Source organism: Engystomops pustulosus, chromosome 3, assembly GCF_040894005.1.
Source record: "Engystomops pustulosus chromosome 3, aEngPut4.maternal, whole genome shotgun sequence".
Lineage (NCBI taxonomy): Eukaryota > Metazoa > Chordata > Amphibia > Anura > Leptodactylidae > Engystomops > Engystomops pustulosus.
This window is the reverse complement of record NC_092413.1, coordinates 231,921,683-231,938,582: the sequence shown is the minus strand read 5'-3', so window position 1 is coordinate 231,938,582 and position 16,900 is coordinate 231,921,683. Positions and strand designations below refer to the sequence as shown.

The 16,900-nt window shown below is 42.5% G+C and overlaps 1 protein-coding gene and 1 long non-coding RNA gene across 3 annotated transcripts in view; one reads left to right on the top strand and one right to left on the bottom strand.

The window, feature by feature from the left end:
• The window catches only part of KIF3C (kinesin family member 3C), a 48,504-nt gene extending 35,152 nt beyond the window's left edge, over positions 1–13,352 (top strand). The window contains exons 2-8 of one of the 2 annotated variants that reach the window (XM_072143986.1): positions 7,599–7,706; positions 8,277–8,399; positions 8,499–8,617; positions 8,703–8,819; positions 8,978–9,095; positions 9,213–9,388; positions 9,546–13,352. In XM_072143986.1, the coding sequence (XP_072000087.1) occupies positions 7,599–7,706; positions 8,277–8,399; positions 8,499–8,617; positions 8,703–8,819; positions 8,978–9,095; positions 9,213–9,388; positions 9,546–9,639 (855 nt within the window). In that variant the 3' untranslated portion in view covers positions 9,640–13,352. The remainder of the gene's footprint in view (positions 1–7,598; positions 7,707–8,276; positions 8,400–8,498; positions 8,618–8,702; positions 8,820–8,977; positions 9,096–9,212; positions 9,389–9,545) is intronic. The other variant, XM_072143988.1, reaches the window with a different exon arrangement.
• LOC140120751 (uncharacterized) overlaps positions 1–16,900 on the bottom strand; it is a 99,066-nt gene that overhangs the window by 78,673 nt on the left and 3,493 nt on the right. The window lies entirely within an intron of this gene.

Below are 16,900 nucleotides of genomic sequence, written 5' to 3'. Positions count from 1 at the left end.
ATATACACATAGATACCCAGTATAGAGTATATATCCCCAGCATCCCACTATATATACACATAGATACCCAGTATACAGTATATATCCCCAGCATCCCACTATATATACCCATAGATACCCAGTACACAGTATATATCACCAGCATCCCACTATATGTACACATAGATACCCAGTATAGAGTATATATCCCCAGCATCCCACTATATATACACATAGATACCCAGTATACAGTATATATCCCCAGCATCCCACTATATATACACATAGATACCCAGTATACAGTATATATCCCCAGGATCCCACTATATATACACATAGATACCCAGTATACAGTATATATCCCCAGCATCCCACTATATATACCCATAGATACCCAGTATACAGTATATATCCCCAGCATCCCACTATATACACATAGATACCCAGTATACAGTATATATCCCCAGCATCCCACTATATACACATAGATACCCAGTATACAGTATATATCCCCAGCATCCCACTATATACACATAGATACCCAGTATACAGTATATATCACCAGCACCCCACTATATATACACATAGATACCCAGTATACAGTATATATCCCCAGCATCCCGCTATATATACACATATATACCCAGTATACAGTATATATCCCCAGCATCCCACTATATATACACATAGATACCCAGTATACAGTATATATCCCCAGCATCCCACTATATATACACATAGATACCCAGTATAGAGTATATATCCCCAGCATCCCACTATATATATACATAGATACCCAGTATACAGTATATATCCCCAGCATCCCACTATATACACATATATACCCAGTATACAGTATATATCCCCAGCATCCCACTATATATACACATAGATACCCAGTATACAGTATATATCCCCAGCATCCCACTATATATACACATAGATACCCAGTATAGAGTATATATCCCCAGCATCCCACTATATATACACATATATACCCAGTATGCAGTATATATCCCCAGCATCCCACTATATACACATATATACCCAGTATACAGTATATATCCCCAGCATCCCACTATATATACACATAGATACCCAGTATACAGTATATATCCCCAGCATCCCACTATATATACACATAGATACCCAGTATACATCCCCAGCATCCCACTATATATACCCATAGATACCCAGTATACAGTATATATCCCCAGCATCCCACTATATATACCCATAGATACCCAGTATACAGTATATATCCCCAGCATCCCGCTATATATACACATATATACCCAGTATACAGTATATATCCCCAGCATCCCACTATATATACACATAGATACCTAGTATACAGTATATATCCCCAGCATCCCGCTATATATACACATATATACCCAGTATACAGTATATATCCCCAGCATCCCACTATATATACACATAGATACCCAGTATACAGTATATATCCCCAGCATCCCACTATATATACACATAGATACCCAGTATAGAGTATATATCCCCAGCATCCCACTATATATATACATAGATACCCAGTATACAGTATATATCCCCAGCATCCCACTATATACACATATATACCCAGTATACAGTATATATCCCCAGCATCCCACTATATATACACATAGATACCCAGTATACAGTATATATCCCCAGCATCCCACTATATATACACATAGATACCCAGTATAGAGTATATATCCCCAGCATCCCACTATATATACACATATATACCCAGTATGCAGTATATATCCCCAGCATCCCACTATATACACATATATACCCAGTATACAGTATATATCCCCAGCATCCCACTATATATACACATAGATACCCAGTATACAGTATATATCCCCAGCATCCCACTATATATACACATAGATACCCAGTATACATCCCCAGCATCCCACTATATATACCCATAGATACCCAGTATACAGTATATATCCCCAGCATCCCACTATATATACCCATAGATACCCAGTATACAGTATATATCCCCAGCATCCCGCTATATATACACATATATACCCAGTATACAGTATATATCCCCAGCATCCCACTATATATACACATATATACCCAGTATACAGTATATATCCCCAGCATCCCACTATATATACACATATATACCCAGTATACAGTATATATCCCCAGCATCCCACTATATATACACATAGATACCCAGTATACAGAATATATCCCCAGCATCCCACTATATATACACATAGATACCCAGTATACAGTATATATCACCAGCATCCCACTATATATACACATAGATACCCAGTATACAGTATATATCCCCAGCATCCCACTATATATACACATAGATACCCATTATACAGTATATATCCCCAGCATCCCACTATATATACACATAGATACCCAGTATACAGTATATATCACCAGCATCCCACTATATATACACATAGATACCCAGTATACAGTATATATCCCCAGCATCCCACTATATATACACATAGATACCCAGTATACAGTATATATCCCCAGCATCCCACTATATATACACATAGATACCCAGTATACAGTATATATCCTCAGCATCCCACTATATATACACATAGATACCCAGTATACAGTATATATCCCCAGCATCCCACTATATATACCCATAGATACCCAGTATACAGTATATATCCCCAGCATCCCACTATATATACCCATAGATACCCAGTATAGAGTATATATCCCCAGCATCCCACTATATATACACATAGATACCCAGTATACAGTATATATCCCCAGCATCCCACTATATATACACATAGATACCCAGTATACAGTATATATCCCCAGCATCCCACTATATATACACATAGATACCCAGTATACAGTATATATCCCCAGCATCCCACTATATATACACATAGATACTCAGTATAGAGTATATATCCCCAGCATCCCACTATATATACACATAGATACCCAGTATACAGTATATATCCCCAGCATCCCACTATATATACCCATAGATACCCAGTACACAGTATATATCACCAGCATCCCACTATATGTACACATAGATACCCAGTATAGAGTATATATCCCCAGCATCCCACTATATATACACATAGATACCCAGTATACAGTATATATCCCCAGCATCCCAATATATATACACATAGACACCCAGTATACAGTATATATCCCCAGGATCCCACTATATATACACATAGATACCCAGTATACAGTATATATCCCCAGCATCCCACTATATATACCCATAGATACCCAGTATACAGTATATATCCCCAGCATCCCACTATATACACATAGATACCCAGTATACAGTATATATCCCCAGCATCCCACTATATACACATAGATACCCAGTATACAGTATATATCACCAGCACCCCACTATATATACACATAGATACCCAGTATAGAGTATATATCCCCAGCATCCCACTATATATACACATAGATACCCAGTATACAGTATATATCCCCAGCATCCCACTATATATACACATAGATACCCAGTATACAGTATATATCCCCAGCATCCCACTATATATACACATAGATACCCAGTATACAGTATATATCACCAGCATCCCACTATATATACACATAGATACCCAGTATACAGTATATATCCCCAGCATCCCACTATATATACACATAGATACCCATTATACAGTATATATCCCCAGCATCCCACTATATATACACATAGATACCCAGTATAGAGTATATATCCCCAGCATCCCACTATATATACACATAGATACCCAGTATACAGTATATATCCCCAGCATCCCACTATATATACACATAGATACCCAGTATACAGTATATATCCCCAGCATCCCACTATATACACATATATACCCAGTATACAGTATATATCCCCAGCATCCCACTATATATACACATAGATACCCAGTATACAGTATATATCCCCAGCATCCCACTATATATACACATAGATACCCAGTATAGAGTATATATCCCCAGCATCCCACTATATATACACATATATACCCAGTATACAGTATATATCCCCAGCATCCCACTATATACACATATATACCCAGTATACAGTATATATCCCCAGCATCCCACTATATATACACATAGATACCCAGTATACAGTATATATCCCCAGCATCCCACTATATATACACATAGATACCCAGTATAGAGTATATATCCCCAGCATCCCACTATATATACACATATATACCCAGTATGCAGTATATATCCCCAGCATCCCACTATATACACATATATACCCAGTATACAGTATATATCCCCAGCATCCCACTATATATACACATAGATACCCAGTATACAGTATATATCCCCAGCATCCCACTATATATACACATAGATACCCAGTATACATCCCCAGCATCCCACTATATATACACATAGATACCCAGTATACAGTATATATCCCCAGCATCCCACTATATATACCCATAGATACCCAGTATACAGTATATATCCCCAGCATCCCGCTATATATACACATATATACCCAGTATACAGTATATATCCCCAGCATCCCACTATATATACACATATATACCCAGTATACAGTATATATCCCCAGCATCCCACTATATATACACATATATACCCAGTATACATCCCCAGCATCCCACTATATATACCCATAGATACCCAGTATACAGTATATATCCCCAGCATCCCACTATATATACACATAGATACCCAGTATACAGAATATATCCCCAGCATCCCACTATATATACACATAGATACCCAGTATACAGTATATATCACCAGCATCCCACTATATATACACATAGATACCCAGTATACAGTATATATCCCCAGCATCCCACTATATATACACATAGATACCCATTATACAGTATATATCCCCAGCATCCCACTATATATACACATAGATACCCAGTATACAGTATATATCACCAGCATCCCACTATATATACACATAGATACCCAGTATACAGTATATATCCCCAGCATCCCACTATATATACACATAGATACCCAGTATACAGTATATATCCTCAGCATCCCACTATATATACACATAGATACCCAGTATACAGTATATATCCCCAGCATCCCACTATATATACCCATAGATACCCAGTATACAGTATATATCCCCAGCATCCCACTATATATACCCATAGATGCCCAGTATAGAGTATATATCCCCAGCATCCCACTATATATACACATAGATACCCAGTATACAGTATATATCCCCAGCATCCCACTATATATACACATAGATACTCAGTATAGAGTATATATCCCCAGCATCCCACTATATATACACATAGATACCCAGTATACAGTATATATCCCCAGCATCCCACTATATATACCCATAGATACCCAGTACACAGTATATATCACCAGCATCCCACTATATGTACACATAGATACCCAGTATAGAGTATATATCCCCAGCATCCCACTATATATACACATAGATACCCAGTATACAGTATATATCCCCAGCATCCCAATATATATACACATAGACACCCAGTATACAGTATATATCCCCAGGATCCCACTATATATACACATAGATACCCAGTATACAGTATATATCCCCAGCATCCCACTATATATACCCATAGATACCCAGTATACAGTATATATCCCCAGCATCCCACTATATACACATAGATACCCAGTATACAGTATATATCCCCAGCATCCCACTATATACACATAGATACCCAGTATACAGTATATATCCCCAGCATCCCACTGTATATACACATAGATACCCGGTATACAGTATATATCCCCAGCATCCCACTATATATACACATATATACCCAGTATACAGTATATATCCCCAGCATCCCACTATATATACACATAGATACCCAGTATAGAGTATATATCCCCAGCATCCCACTATATATACACATAGATACCCAGTATACAGTATATATCCCCAGCATCCCACTATATATACACATAGATACCCAGTATACAGTATATATCCCCAGCATCCCACTATATATACACATAGATACCCAGTATAGAGTATATATCCCCAGCATCCCACTATATATACACATAGATACCCAGTATACAGTATATATCCCCAGCATCCCACTATATACACATATATACCCAGTATACAGTATATATCCCCAGCATCCCACTATATATACACATAGATACCCAGTATACAGTATATATCCCCAGCATCCCACTATATATACACATAGATACCCAGTATAGAGTATATATCCCCAGCATCCCACTATATATACACATATATACCCAGTATACAGTATATATCCCCAGCATCCCACTATATATACACATAGATACCCAGTATACAGTATATATCCCCAGCATCCCACTATATATACACATAGATACCCAGTATACAGTATATATCCCCAGCATCCCACTATATATACACATATATACCCAGTATACAGTATATATCCCCAGCATCCCACTATATATACACATAGATACCCAGTATACAGTATATATCCCCAGCATCCCACTATATATACACATAGATACCCAGTATAGAGTATATATCCCCAGCATCCCACTATATATACACATATATACCCAGTATGCAGTATATATCCCCAGCATCCCACTATATACACATATATACCCAGTATACAGTATATATCCCCAGCATCCCACTATATATACACATAGATACCCAGTATACAGTATATATCCCCAGCATCCCACTATATATACACATAGATACCCAGTATACAGTATATATCCCCAGTCTGCTGCCGCTGTGTCCTATGTGGTGATACATGGTAATTACAGCCTCATCTGCGGCCATGAATTATATATGATAATGCAGCGCACATACATCATACATCGCTATTGTTGCAGCTCGTGTGGGGTTAGGTCTCCCCCAGGGACATGAAGCCGGAGCCGAGATATTATTAACAGGTGGAGAAGAGACTGAACAGGGAGGGGGTGCGAGTGCTGCAGCAGCTGAGTCCAGTCTAATCATCCTCTTCTATCACATCTGTGTCATGTCCTCAGATACAGGACTGGTGACATCATCTAATGTGTGATAAACCGGATGAGTGGTCCCCTCATGCACAGGGCCCGGTGTGTCACTATAGCTGGTAGAAGCTGGACTGTCCCTTCGGCCTATAGTGGGTAGAGCAAACATCTTCCTCTGTATATGTATCATTTCAAGATTCCAGTTTCAAAACCTCTGCTTGCTGTAAGGACATCATTGTAATTTCCATATCTGGAAACATTGGGCAGATTTCCTCATCCAGCCTGGACAATGCTTCGTGAGTGCAACAGACTGATACATTGTAACGAACTAGCTACTCCTACTTTCAGATAAGAAGTGGAAACAGTTGTATCTGCTCTAGAGAACGCTCTACAGCAATCTAGAATCAAGACAATGTAGAAATCCAGTAGAAATCTGTGCTGCTGCAAGCGATGTGTCACTCTCACAGAGCATTGTCCACACTGGATACAATTGTCTCCACTTCACGGCTGAGAGCAGGACTGGCTGTACACAGGTTCTGGAGCTTGGAGAGAAAGTTACAGGGTAAATGTCTCCTGATTGACTCTTCTTTATTCTCGTTGAGACACAGGCGATGGAGAGCAAACTTCTCATTGGTGGAAAGACCATTATGGACCATACCAACGAGCAGCAGAAAATGCTGGAGATAAAGAGACAGGAAATCGCTGAGCAGGTAGGTCGAAGATGGAAACAAGATCTGACAACCGACCACCACACAGGGGTCATATGGATATTACGGGAATGTACAGATCTATGAATGGAAATTACAGAAATGATGAACCCCCTCTAATACTTGTAGCCTATAATCTGTTAGAAGTTATGATGTGGTCCCACTTCTAAGGTGACCCATCTCTGCTCAACCATGGGGTCTCTGCAAGTCCAATGAATTTTACTAAAAATCAACTGGAGACCAAGAAAATTCATAAACTAGGTAGACTTCAAATTGTTCCCAGTATTGATGGATGGGGGGGGGGGGGGCGGTTTCGAGATTTGCAAAGTGAATCTGCAGCATTTTTCTATTCCTCTAACCCCCCAAAAAGTAAAAAAAATACAAAAAAAAAACTGAAAACTAAGTAAAAACTCTCCCCTCCCACAGCAGAAAGTCTCAGCACTATCCCAAGTACTGTGTGATGCAGCAGTAGCTTATGTTGACAGCCTGCTGTATGCTTTTATAGAGTTACCAAGGTCTTTCCAAAAAAAAAAAATGGAACCATTTCATCCGGAATTTTCTGGCTCTTCACAGAAACGTCGGGAACGTGAGATCCAGCAGCAGATGCTCCTCAGAGATGAAGAGACTGTAGAGCTGAGAGGGACATACACGTCTCTACAGCAGGAGGTCGAGATGAAGACCAAGAAACTGAAAAAGGTGATGGATCTTCTCTTCCCTACGAGTCTGGCCATGACCACCATGGGACCACCCAATGACAAGGTGGAGTAACCATACCGGACTATGTTCTTCTTTCAGCTCTACGCCAAGTTACAGTCTGTGAAGGGAGAGATCCAGGACCAGCACGACGAGTACGTACGGGTGCGGCAGGACCTGGAGCAGGCCCAGAACGAGCAGACACGAGAACTCAAGTACAAGTGAGTCTGCAGCTCCTCAGGGGCTTCCCTCACCCCTTCTTGTAATATTCGGTGGTGCTTAACTTTCCGATCGTTTTACCTCCAGGTACCTGATCATTGAAAATTTCATTCCTCCGGAAGAAAAGAACAAGATTATGAACCGTCTTTACTACGACGCGGAAGAGGACCAGTGGAAATTTCAGCCTCTTGTTCCTCCGGGAAAGTAAGTTCTAATGTTCTCATAAATGTAAGATGATTGTTAGCTGATGGTTTATTTTTGGGATAATATAAGTGTACAAGGATCCAAAATGTGAGGGATAGGACATTCGATTGGAGATTTGGGTGATGACAACTCATTAACTCTTTACTGTTCTTTCACAGTGGAAATGCAGTTGGAAGCACAATGAAGAGGCGTCCTTCATCGGCCGTAGGATACAAAAGACCAATCAGCCAGTATGCCAGAGTTGCCATGGTAATGGGCTATCACCCGAGGTATCGAGTAAGTACCCATCAAGTTTGGCCTTAAAACCAAGAAGTTTTCTAACTAGAAGAGTGTTAAAGTTAGTTACCAAAATGTCCTTCCAAGCTCATATCTGTCTTTGCTCCTCACTTTAAGGCTGAAAACATCATGTTCCTTGAGTTGGACCTGACACCTCCCACTGTATTTGAGATGGACTTTTCTAAGGAACGAGCAGAACAAGACCCACGAGCACTTCATCTCGAGAGACTAACTCGTCTTGATAGTCTTTTGGAGCGTCCAGCTGCTGCACGGGTCAGAAAGTCCAGGTCTTGGTAAGTAGGCGCTCATTGTGTGGCCTGCACTGGTGAGGGGGGACACTGCTCGGCCAGCACTGTCATTATGGATTATCGCAGACGTTGGAGATGGAGTCAAACTTAAAATGATTAGGAGACCTTTCCCTTTGAGCTAAAACTAAACTTCTAATTTCAGGTGTCAACAGCCAAAGCTTCTGCCATCATCTACCACGCATATCTCCTTGTCATCGAGCAGCCAAAGGCGCCCTCTGTCTCCCACCCACGAGTGATGCCCACCACCCAACTTGAAAGCTCTACCCATGCACATTATCCTTTATGCCAGGCTTTGCTTCCAACACAAGGAGAGAATGGTGGGTATTAACCCCATGTCAAATCCTTTGCTTGACTCTGCCTGGCGATGAGACCTCAGTTGTGGAAGATGTGAAGACTTTCTTTTTTTTTTTCTTTTAATTTAAAGAATTAACATATTTATTTAATTTATTAACCTGTGAAATGTCTACTCTGCTGGTGCCCGGCACGACCACCCGAGAAACGGTGCTCGGAAAGACCCAGAAGCTTGTAGACTGAAGATTCTTAATTGTCTATCGAGGGTTGGATATTCTTCTCGAGTGACTTTGAGGTCACCTTACCTGATGGATAACTCTGTAGGCACTTACCTTGCAAACCCAGCAGCTCACACCTTTGTGTTACTACTTAACTGCTCAAGGACGACTCTTCTCACCAGAACTGGACAGTTCCTCTCCTTCCTCCGATAGTTTGTCTATCGAAGCACACAAGGCTTTTACCTTGTCTTTGCAGCTCAAAACGCCAGTGCCTTATCTCAAAGGCTTCTTTTTATCCTCTTGTGGCATTAGCCTTCAGGTACAAGGATTCTGAGGTTAGGTGCGATAGGACGGCGGACCGTGTGGACAGGTCTATCTTCAGCACCACGGAGAGTTACTACTCTGGGGAGGTCATACGTCACGCTTGGTCTTTGACCATATGGAATGTTGCTGATGCTTGTTCTTGCCATGTTGCTTACTCTTTGGCCACCACCTTACTTTTTGGGAGGTCAGTAGGACAATAAAAAGCATTCATCTCATAAGGAACAAGGCAAAACAGAATTAAGAGGATTTTACAAGAAGTTGGGGCATGCTGACATCTTTTGATTACTGGTGTAATTGGAAAATTGCTGTATTTATCAAGGAACGGGGAGAGACGTCCCCCAGGAGAACACAACGCTAGCTATAGATCCATGAAGGTCCAGGACGCAGCATGGAGTGAATGAGCAGAAATGTTGAAACAACTTTATCCTTTTTTTTTTTTATTACTTGAAGTTGATGATTTTTATGCAATTGTCAAGGTGGAACCACTACACAGACACGAGAAGTTCCTACCGAGACATTGCCAGATCCCTAAGTCTCATTCCTTATCGTATTGCCATGAAACACACAACGGATTCATGTGGGAACTCTAGAGTCCTCTAGAACTACATTTAGAATTTGGTGCAATAGTCCCTTTCTATGCATTCGCTAAAATCTACAACATTGTGTGATCTGGAGATCGGCAGCAAACCTGATTAGCATTCTTAATATCTGCACTCGGATTGTCTGTGTATCACAGTAAGATATAGATTACGTGTCATGTTCTAGGGCTGAGTGTGGACCCCATGGTTGGCCCTTCTATTTCATTGCCATACATTATAACTCATCCTCCCCTCATCACTCTGCTTTGGCTCTTTTTTCGATTGTCTCCTCCATACTTGTTTAGCTTTGTGTACTTTGTTAACCTCCATATATATCACCCTTATAATCAGCAGCAAACCTGGTTATCATTCAGAATATCTGCACTCGGGTTGTCTCTGCAGCATAATCACAGACAGATAAGCTGTCATTTTTAGGGGTTAGTGTAGACCCCATGGCAGTTCCTTACCCGTAGCTCCTATTTCTATGGGATACATTGTAACTCATCCTCCCTTCATCAGTCTACCTCAGCTCTTATTTCAAGTGTCTCCTCCATATATCTTGTTCAGCCAAGTGTCTGTACTGTGTTTGCCAGTGGGGTACAGATATATGTATTTATAGCATCCTTATCATCCATAGCTGCATGGTCCTGCATCTTAAAGACACAGCGTTCAGCGAGACAATGAACTATTACAAAAGTCTTTTCCTAGGAACTGACTGTTTTTAACGGATGCCCATTTGCATAAATACTCACGCCCCTGAAGCCCTTGTATTCTCATCCGGTGTATTAATGCATGAAACTGCAAACTTAGAACAGTTTCTAAGCACAAAACATTAAACAAATGGACCAAATTTGTCTTGACCAAATGCAGCTTACAGCGGTCACTTACCTTTTTGGAAAGTAACTTATGCAAACCTTTCCTGGGAGCTACCCCTTCCTGGGAATATTTGGCAGAGCCTAATCGTCCAGGATCTGCTGTCTTGGACTTGTACCATCGCGGGTTTCCCTCGTGTCCCATATGGGGGGGGGGGGGATGTTGCTTAAGGGGCACCATCAATACATATTAAGGGCAAACCTATCAGCCAAAGTCCAGAACTGGTCTGAACCCGGCATTTATTTAATTGCCACAACACTCCCCCATGGCCAGCAGGAAAACGTATCATATGTATAAAGACCGTATAGATCTATGAAGGTCCTTCTTTAGGTCTTGGTTCACTTGACTGCACATCACATGGTGGACATACAAGATGGCCCAGTGGTTGGCATTGACTTGTGGACATGTTCCCTTCTCACCCCATCCTGACTAGAGCACTACTTTTTGCATCACCCCATTCCTACCTCACAATCTCATGTTTATAAACCCAGGCCCTAGCCCAGCTGTCATTATATATTTTGGATGGGTTACTAAGTATCTGTGGCACTAGAGTACAGCCCATACACATATCCTATGTATCACGTCACTTCATTTATTCCCTACCTCTGCGAGCAGAGTCCGTACATCTATATGATGTCATCTGGTGTATATCCTTCCCCGAGCCTATACCAGAAGCCTCCAACACAAAGTAACCCCCTAGCCCAGCTGTGACAATACCCAATGTGTTGTATTAGGAGCATTGATAACAAACACAAACAGATCTCCAACATATACTACATCCTATGGTGCAGTGACATACCATGGGCCCAGGGTTTGGGAAGTCACCAGCTGAAGCATCTATAGACCAACCCCTCCTCCATTACGGCCTTTCAATCCTGCGTTGGGGTAAAGTGTCAATATCTACTCCAATTCCCTCATAATGGCCTCTTCCTGACCAGTGTACAAGTCAAGACCCAACACCAGGTCTACATTCACGACGTCCCCTCATAGAGTCTACTGCAGTGGATGACACCGACCTTCTGCTTGGAAATACTTTCACGTTTGAGGTCAAAACTAGACAATTTTGGTAGAAGATGGATCATCTGATTATTTGTGGCTGCAGAGGGAGCAGCTGCTCTATTGAGGTGGGGTCTTTGGTCATTACTCTTTAGGATCAACCTGTAGGATTGGAGTTGACCATGAGAATTGACTAAGAAGTGGCCAAGAGTTTACGATACAGGAAGTAGACCAATGGATCCCTGAGCCGGTAGAGGTTCCTTCAAGGTCGCAGTTCTGGTTGTATATATTTGATGGTCTCCACCACTGGGTTTGTTCTTAGTGATGACCTAGATAAGTGCAATATGTAAGTGTTTACCGGGATGTGTGGACACCAGTTATGTCGAGTGTTTGGCACCCCCCCCCCCCTATCCATTCCCTGATTGTTGTTTCTAGATAGGATGGGAAAGTAACCGAACGTGTCTGGTGGTATACAGCATTGTCACTATATATATGAGTACTGTATACAAAACATATACATATATAGATATATATTATATATACATACTGTGGGGAGGGGGGGACCTCCCTGCTCCCAGCTTTTGATTGACAGCTGTCATATTTGCTTGACCTAACATGGAGGGGTGCGGACAGTGCACCCTGCACACGATCAATAAATAATAAACATTGTACCCCGCTGTCCCGCGTGATTTCTATCAGATATTGCTTGTACATAGATTGTGTCTACTCCTCCACACAGCTCGTAATGGGTCGGGATACCTCCAACCATCCCATAAACCTTCACTTAACCTCAGAGTCAGAAGGCCATACAAGGATCAGGGATCAAAACCCTCCTTCTGGGCTGCCAGGGATCTCCATTGAGATCCAAGAGAGGCACCCAAGATACCTGATGGCTACGCACACCTAAGACCTCTCAGTGAGTCTACCCAGAAGGGTCAAACACACCACATAAAGTTCTCAGGCCCCAGCCAGAATGTTAGCCAAGAAGCCTCTGTCAATGTGTTTCTGAAGAGAGGGGCTGGGGTTCCATGGCACAGAGGAACCTAATGGGCACAAGTGAGACCTCCCAAGGAGTCTACCCTGAAGAGCCAGGCACTCGAAGAGAAAAGGCATTAGTTGTCTGCTGCAGTGTCCTTCAAGGAGCTGCGGCAAATGGACACCACCTTACAAAGAGAGGGACTGGGATTCCAAGGTAGTGACTAACCTAATGGCCACACATATCCTAGACCTCTCAGTAGGTCCACCCAGAAAGGCCATTCTCACCTTAAAAATATCCTTAGACAAGTACAGGAGTGTCAACCAAGGAGCTAGTGTCCTCCAGAGTGATGGGCTGGTGAAGCTAATGGCCTTGTACCCTAGACCTCAGTGGTCTACCAAGAGGGGCCTCCACGCCATAGTCTACCAGAGTGTAGGCCATGGAGCCACTTCAACATCCTAGACCTCTCAGTGGTTCTACACAGAAGGACTACTTGCAAACAAAGGCCCTGGGTGTCGGCCAGAGTTTCCTCCAACGTTCTACTGATGAGGAGTATCCTACCCCAGAGAGAGGGGGATTACAATGTGGTAAGGAACCTAATGGTCAGACACACCCAGGTCCTTTATGGGGGGGGGGGGTCTAGCTTGAAGTGCGACAATTCTGACATCTTCTCCATGTCAGCTTTATGGGAGGGAATATGAAGGTGGCATGAAATGTGTGTGAATGTCCCCGCTGAGCGCCGGCGCCTTGTAGTCACCAGTCCTGGGGCACTTCTGCACCTCTGACACCTCTCGTTCCTGCCTGAGAATACTGATCATTTACTATAATCTGACGCGTTTCAGACTTCATGATTTAGACTGTGATAAAAACATATACTGGAAACGAAATATCTAAACCGATGCTGCACTTGAGCCCGTTATGAACCGTGAGGTGACAGATCATTTCCCTTGCACTCAGATCATTCCGGACATATGGACGCATTTTGGGACCGGACATTAGTCATAGATGAAATCATCCCTTTATATAGATTATGATAAGAATACACAATGTACAGTCATGACTGGTGGAGGAAATCTTATCCCAATCATATAACGATATATCCTGCGCTGACGCAGGCGTCTCCGCAGGGGATCTCCTCGCTTCAGTCATTAACCATATGTAGACGCGTTTTGAGCCACATCCACATTAAGGATCAGGCACAATGGAGATGTATATTTCATGGCTTTTATGTAGATATTCCGAATTATAAGTCACATAGTGACGCGTTTCACCTTTAATATAAGCTAATAATGGGTGAGAACCATAAGATGCAGAGTTTTAATTCACATATTTCCAATAATCACTGAAGTTTCTAGATTTTCCGGACCAGAACAATACAAATCCCTGATGTGACTGTATACGGATGTGACCAGAGCTGTATACAGGGCACTACATCATGTGAAGGTCACAGCAGAGGTCACAAGACGGACCCTCTATAACATCTTCTCTTAGATGATGGGGAATGAGATAATTATAAGAAAACCCTTCACAGAACTTAACGATGATTACAACAAGTGTCTTTCCAGGGATGCGGTCACCATGGTAACAGTATCCATGGAGGGTGTCAGCGCGGCGATGGCGGCATTACACGGGGGAGTCGCGGCTCAGATGTTTCTAGATGACATTAATAGCTGCAGGCGCAGGCAGCCCGGGCCGGGGGGACCCTCCAGCCAACAAGGGGTTAAACTGTGCTGCATCATCCAGAAACTGCAAAGAGGGAAACCCTGAGATACAGAGAAGTATCCTGCGTATAACAGTCAGTGTACAAAGGGTTAATGTCACCTACAGGAAGTATAAGCATCTGGTATACACAGGGTCAGGATCTCCTCCTCTAGATCTGGTATATACAGGGTCAGGATCTCCTCCTCTAGATCTGGTATATACAGGGTGAGGATCTCCTCCTCTAGATCTGGTATATACAGGGTCAGGATCTCCTCCTCTAGATCTGGTATATACAGGGTCAGGATCTCCTCCTCTAGATCTGGTATATACAGGGTCAGGATCTCCTCCTCTAGATCTGGTATACACAGGGTCAGGATCTCCTCCTCTAGATCTGGTATATACAGGGTCAGGATCTCCTCCTCTAGATCTGGTATATACAGGGTCAGGATCTCCTCCTCTAGATCTGGTATATACAGGGTCAGGATCTCCTCCTCTAGATCCGGTATATACAGGGTCAGGATCTCCTCCTCTAGATCTGGTATATACAGGGTCAGGATCTCCTCCTCTAGATCTGGTATATACAGGGTCAGGATCTCCTCCTCTAGATCTGGTATATACAGGGTCAGGATCTCCTCCTCTAGATCTGGTATATACAGGGTCAGGATCTCCTCCTCTAGATCTGGTATATACAGGGTCAGGATCTCCTCCTCTAGATCTGGTATAGGGTCAGGAACTCCTCCTCTAGATCTGGTATATACAGGGTCAGGATCTCCTCCTCTAGATCTGGTATATACAGGGTCAGGATCTCCTCCTCTAGATCTGGTATATACAGGGTCAGGATCTCCTCCTCTAGATCTGGTATATACAGGGTCAGGATCTCCTCCTCTAGATCTGGTATATACAGGGTCAGGATCTCCTCCTCTAGATCTGGTATATACAGGGTCAGGATCTCCTCCTCTAGATCTGGTATATACAGGGTCAGGATCTCCTCCTCTAGATCTGGTATAGGGTCAGGAACTCCTCCTCTAGATCTGGTATATACAGGGTCAGGATCTCCTCCTCTAGATCCGGTATATACAGGGTCAGGATCTCCTCCTCTAGATCCGGTATATACAGGGTCAGGATCTCCTCCTCTAGATCCGGTATATACAGGGTCAGGATCTCCTCCTCTAGATCCGGTATATACAGGGTCAGGATCTCCTCCTCTAGATCCGGTATATGCAGGGTCAGGATCTCTTCCTCTAGATCCGGTATATACAGGGTCAGGATCTCCTCCTCTAGATCCGGTATATACAGGGTCAGGATCTCCTCCTCTAGATCCGGTATATACAGGGTCAGGATCTCCTCCTCTAGATCTGGTATACACAGGGTCAGGATCTCCTCCTCTAGATCTGGTATACACAGGGTCAGGATCTCCTCCTCTAGATCTGGTATACACAGGGTCAGGATCTCCTCCTCTAGATCTGGTATATACAGGGTCAGGATCTCCTCCTCTAGATCTGGTATATACAGGGTCAGGATGACAGATTACAGGGATCTC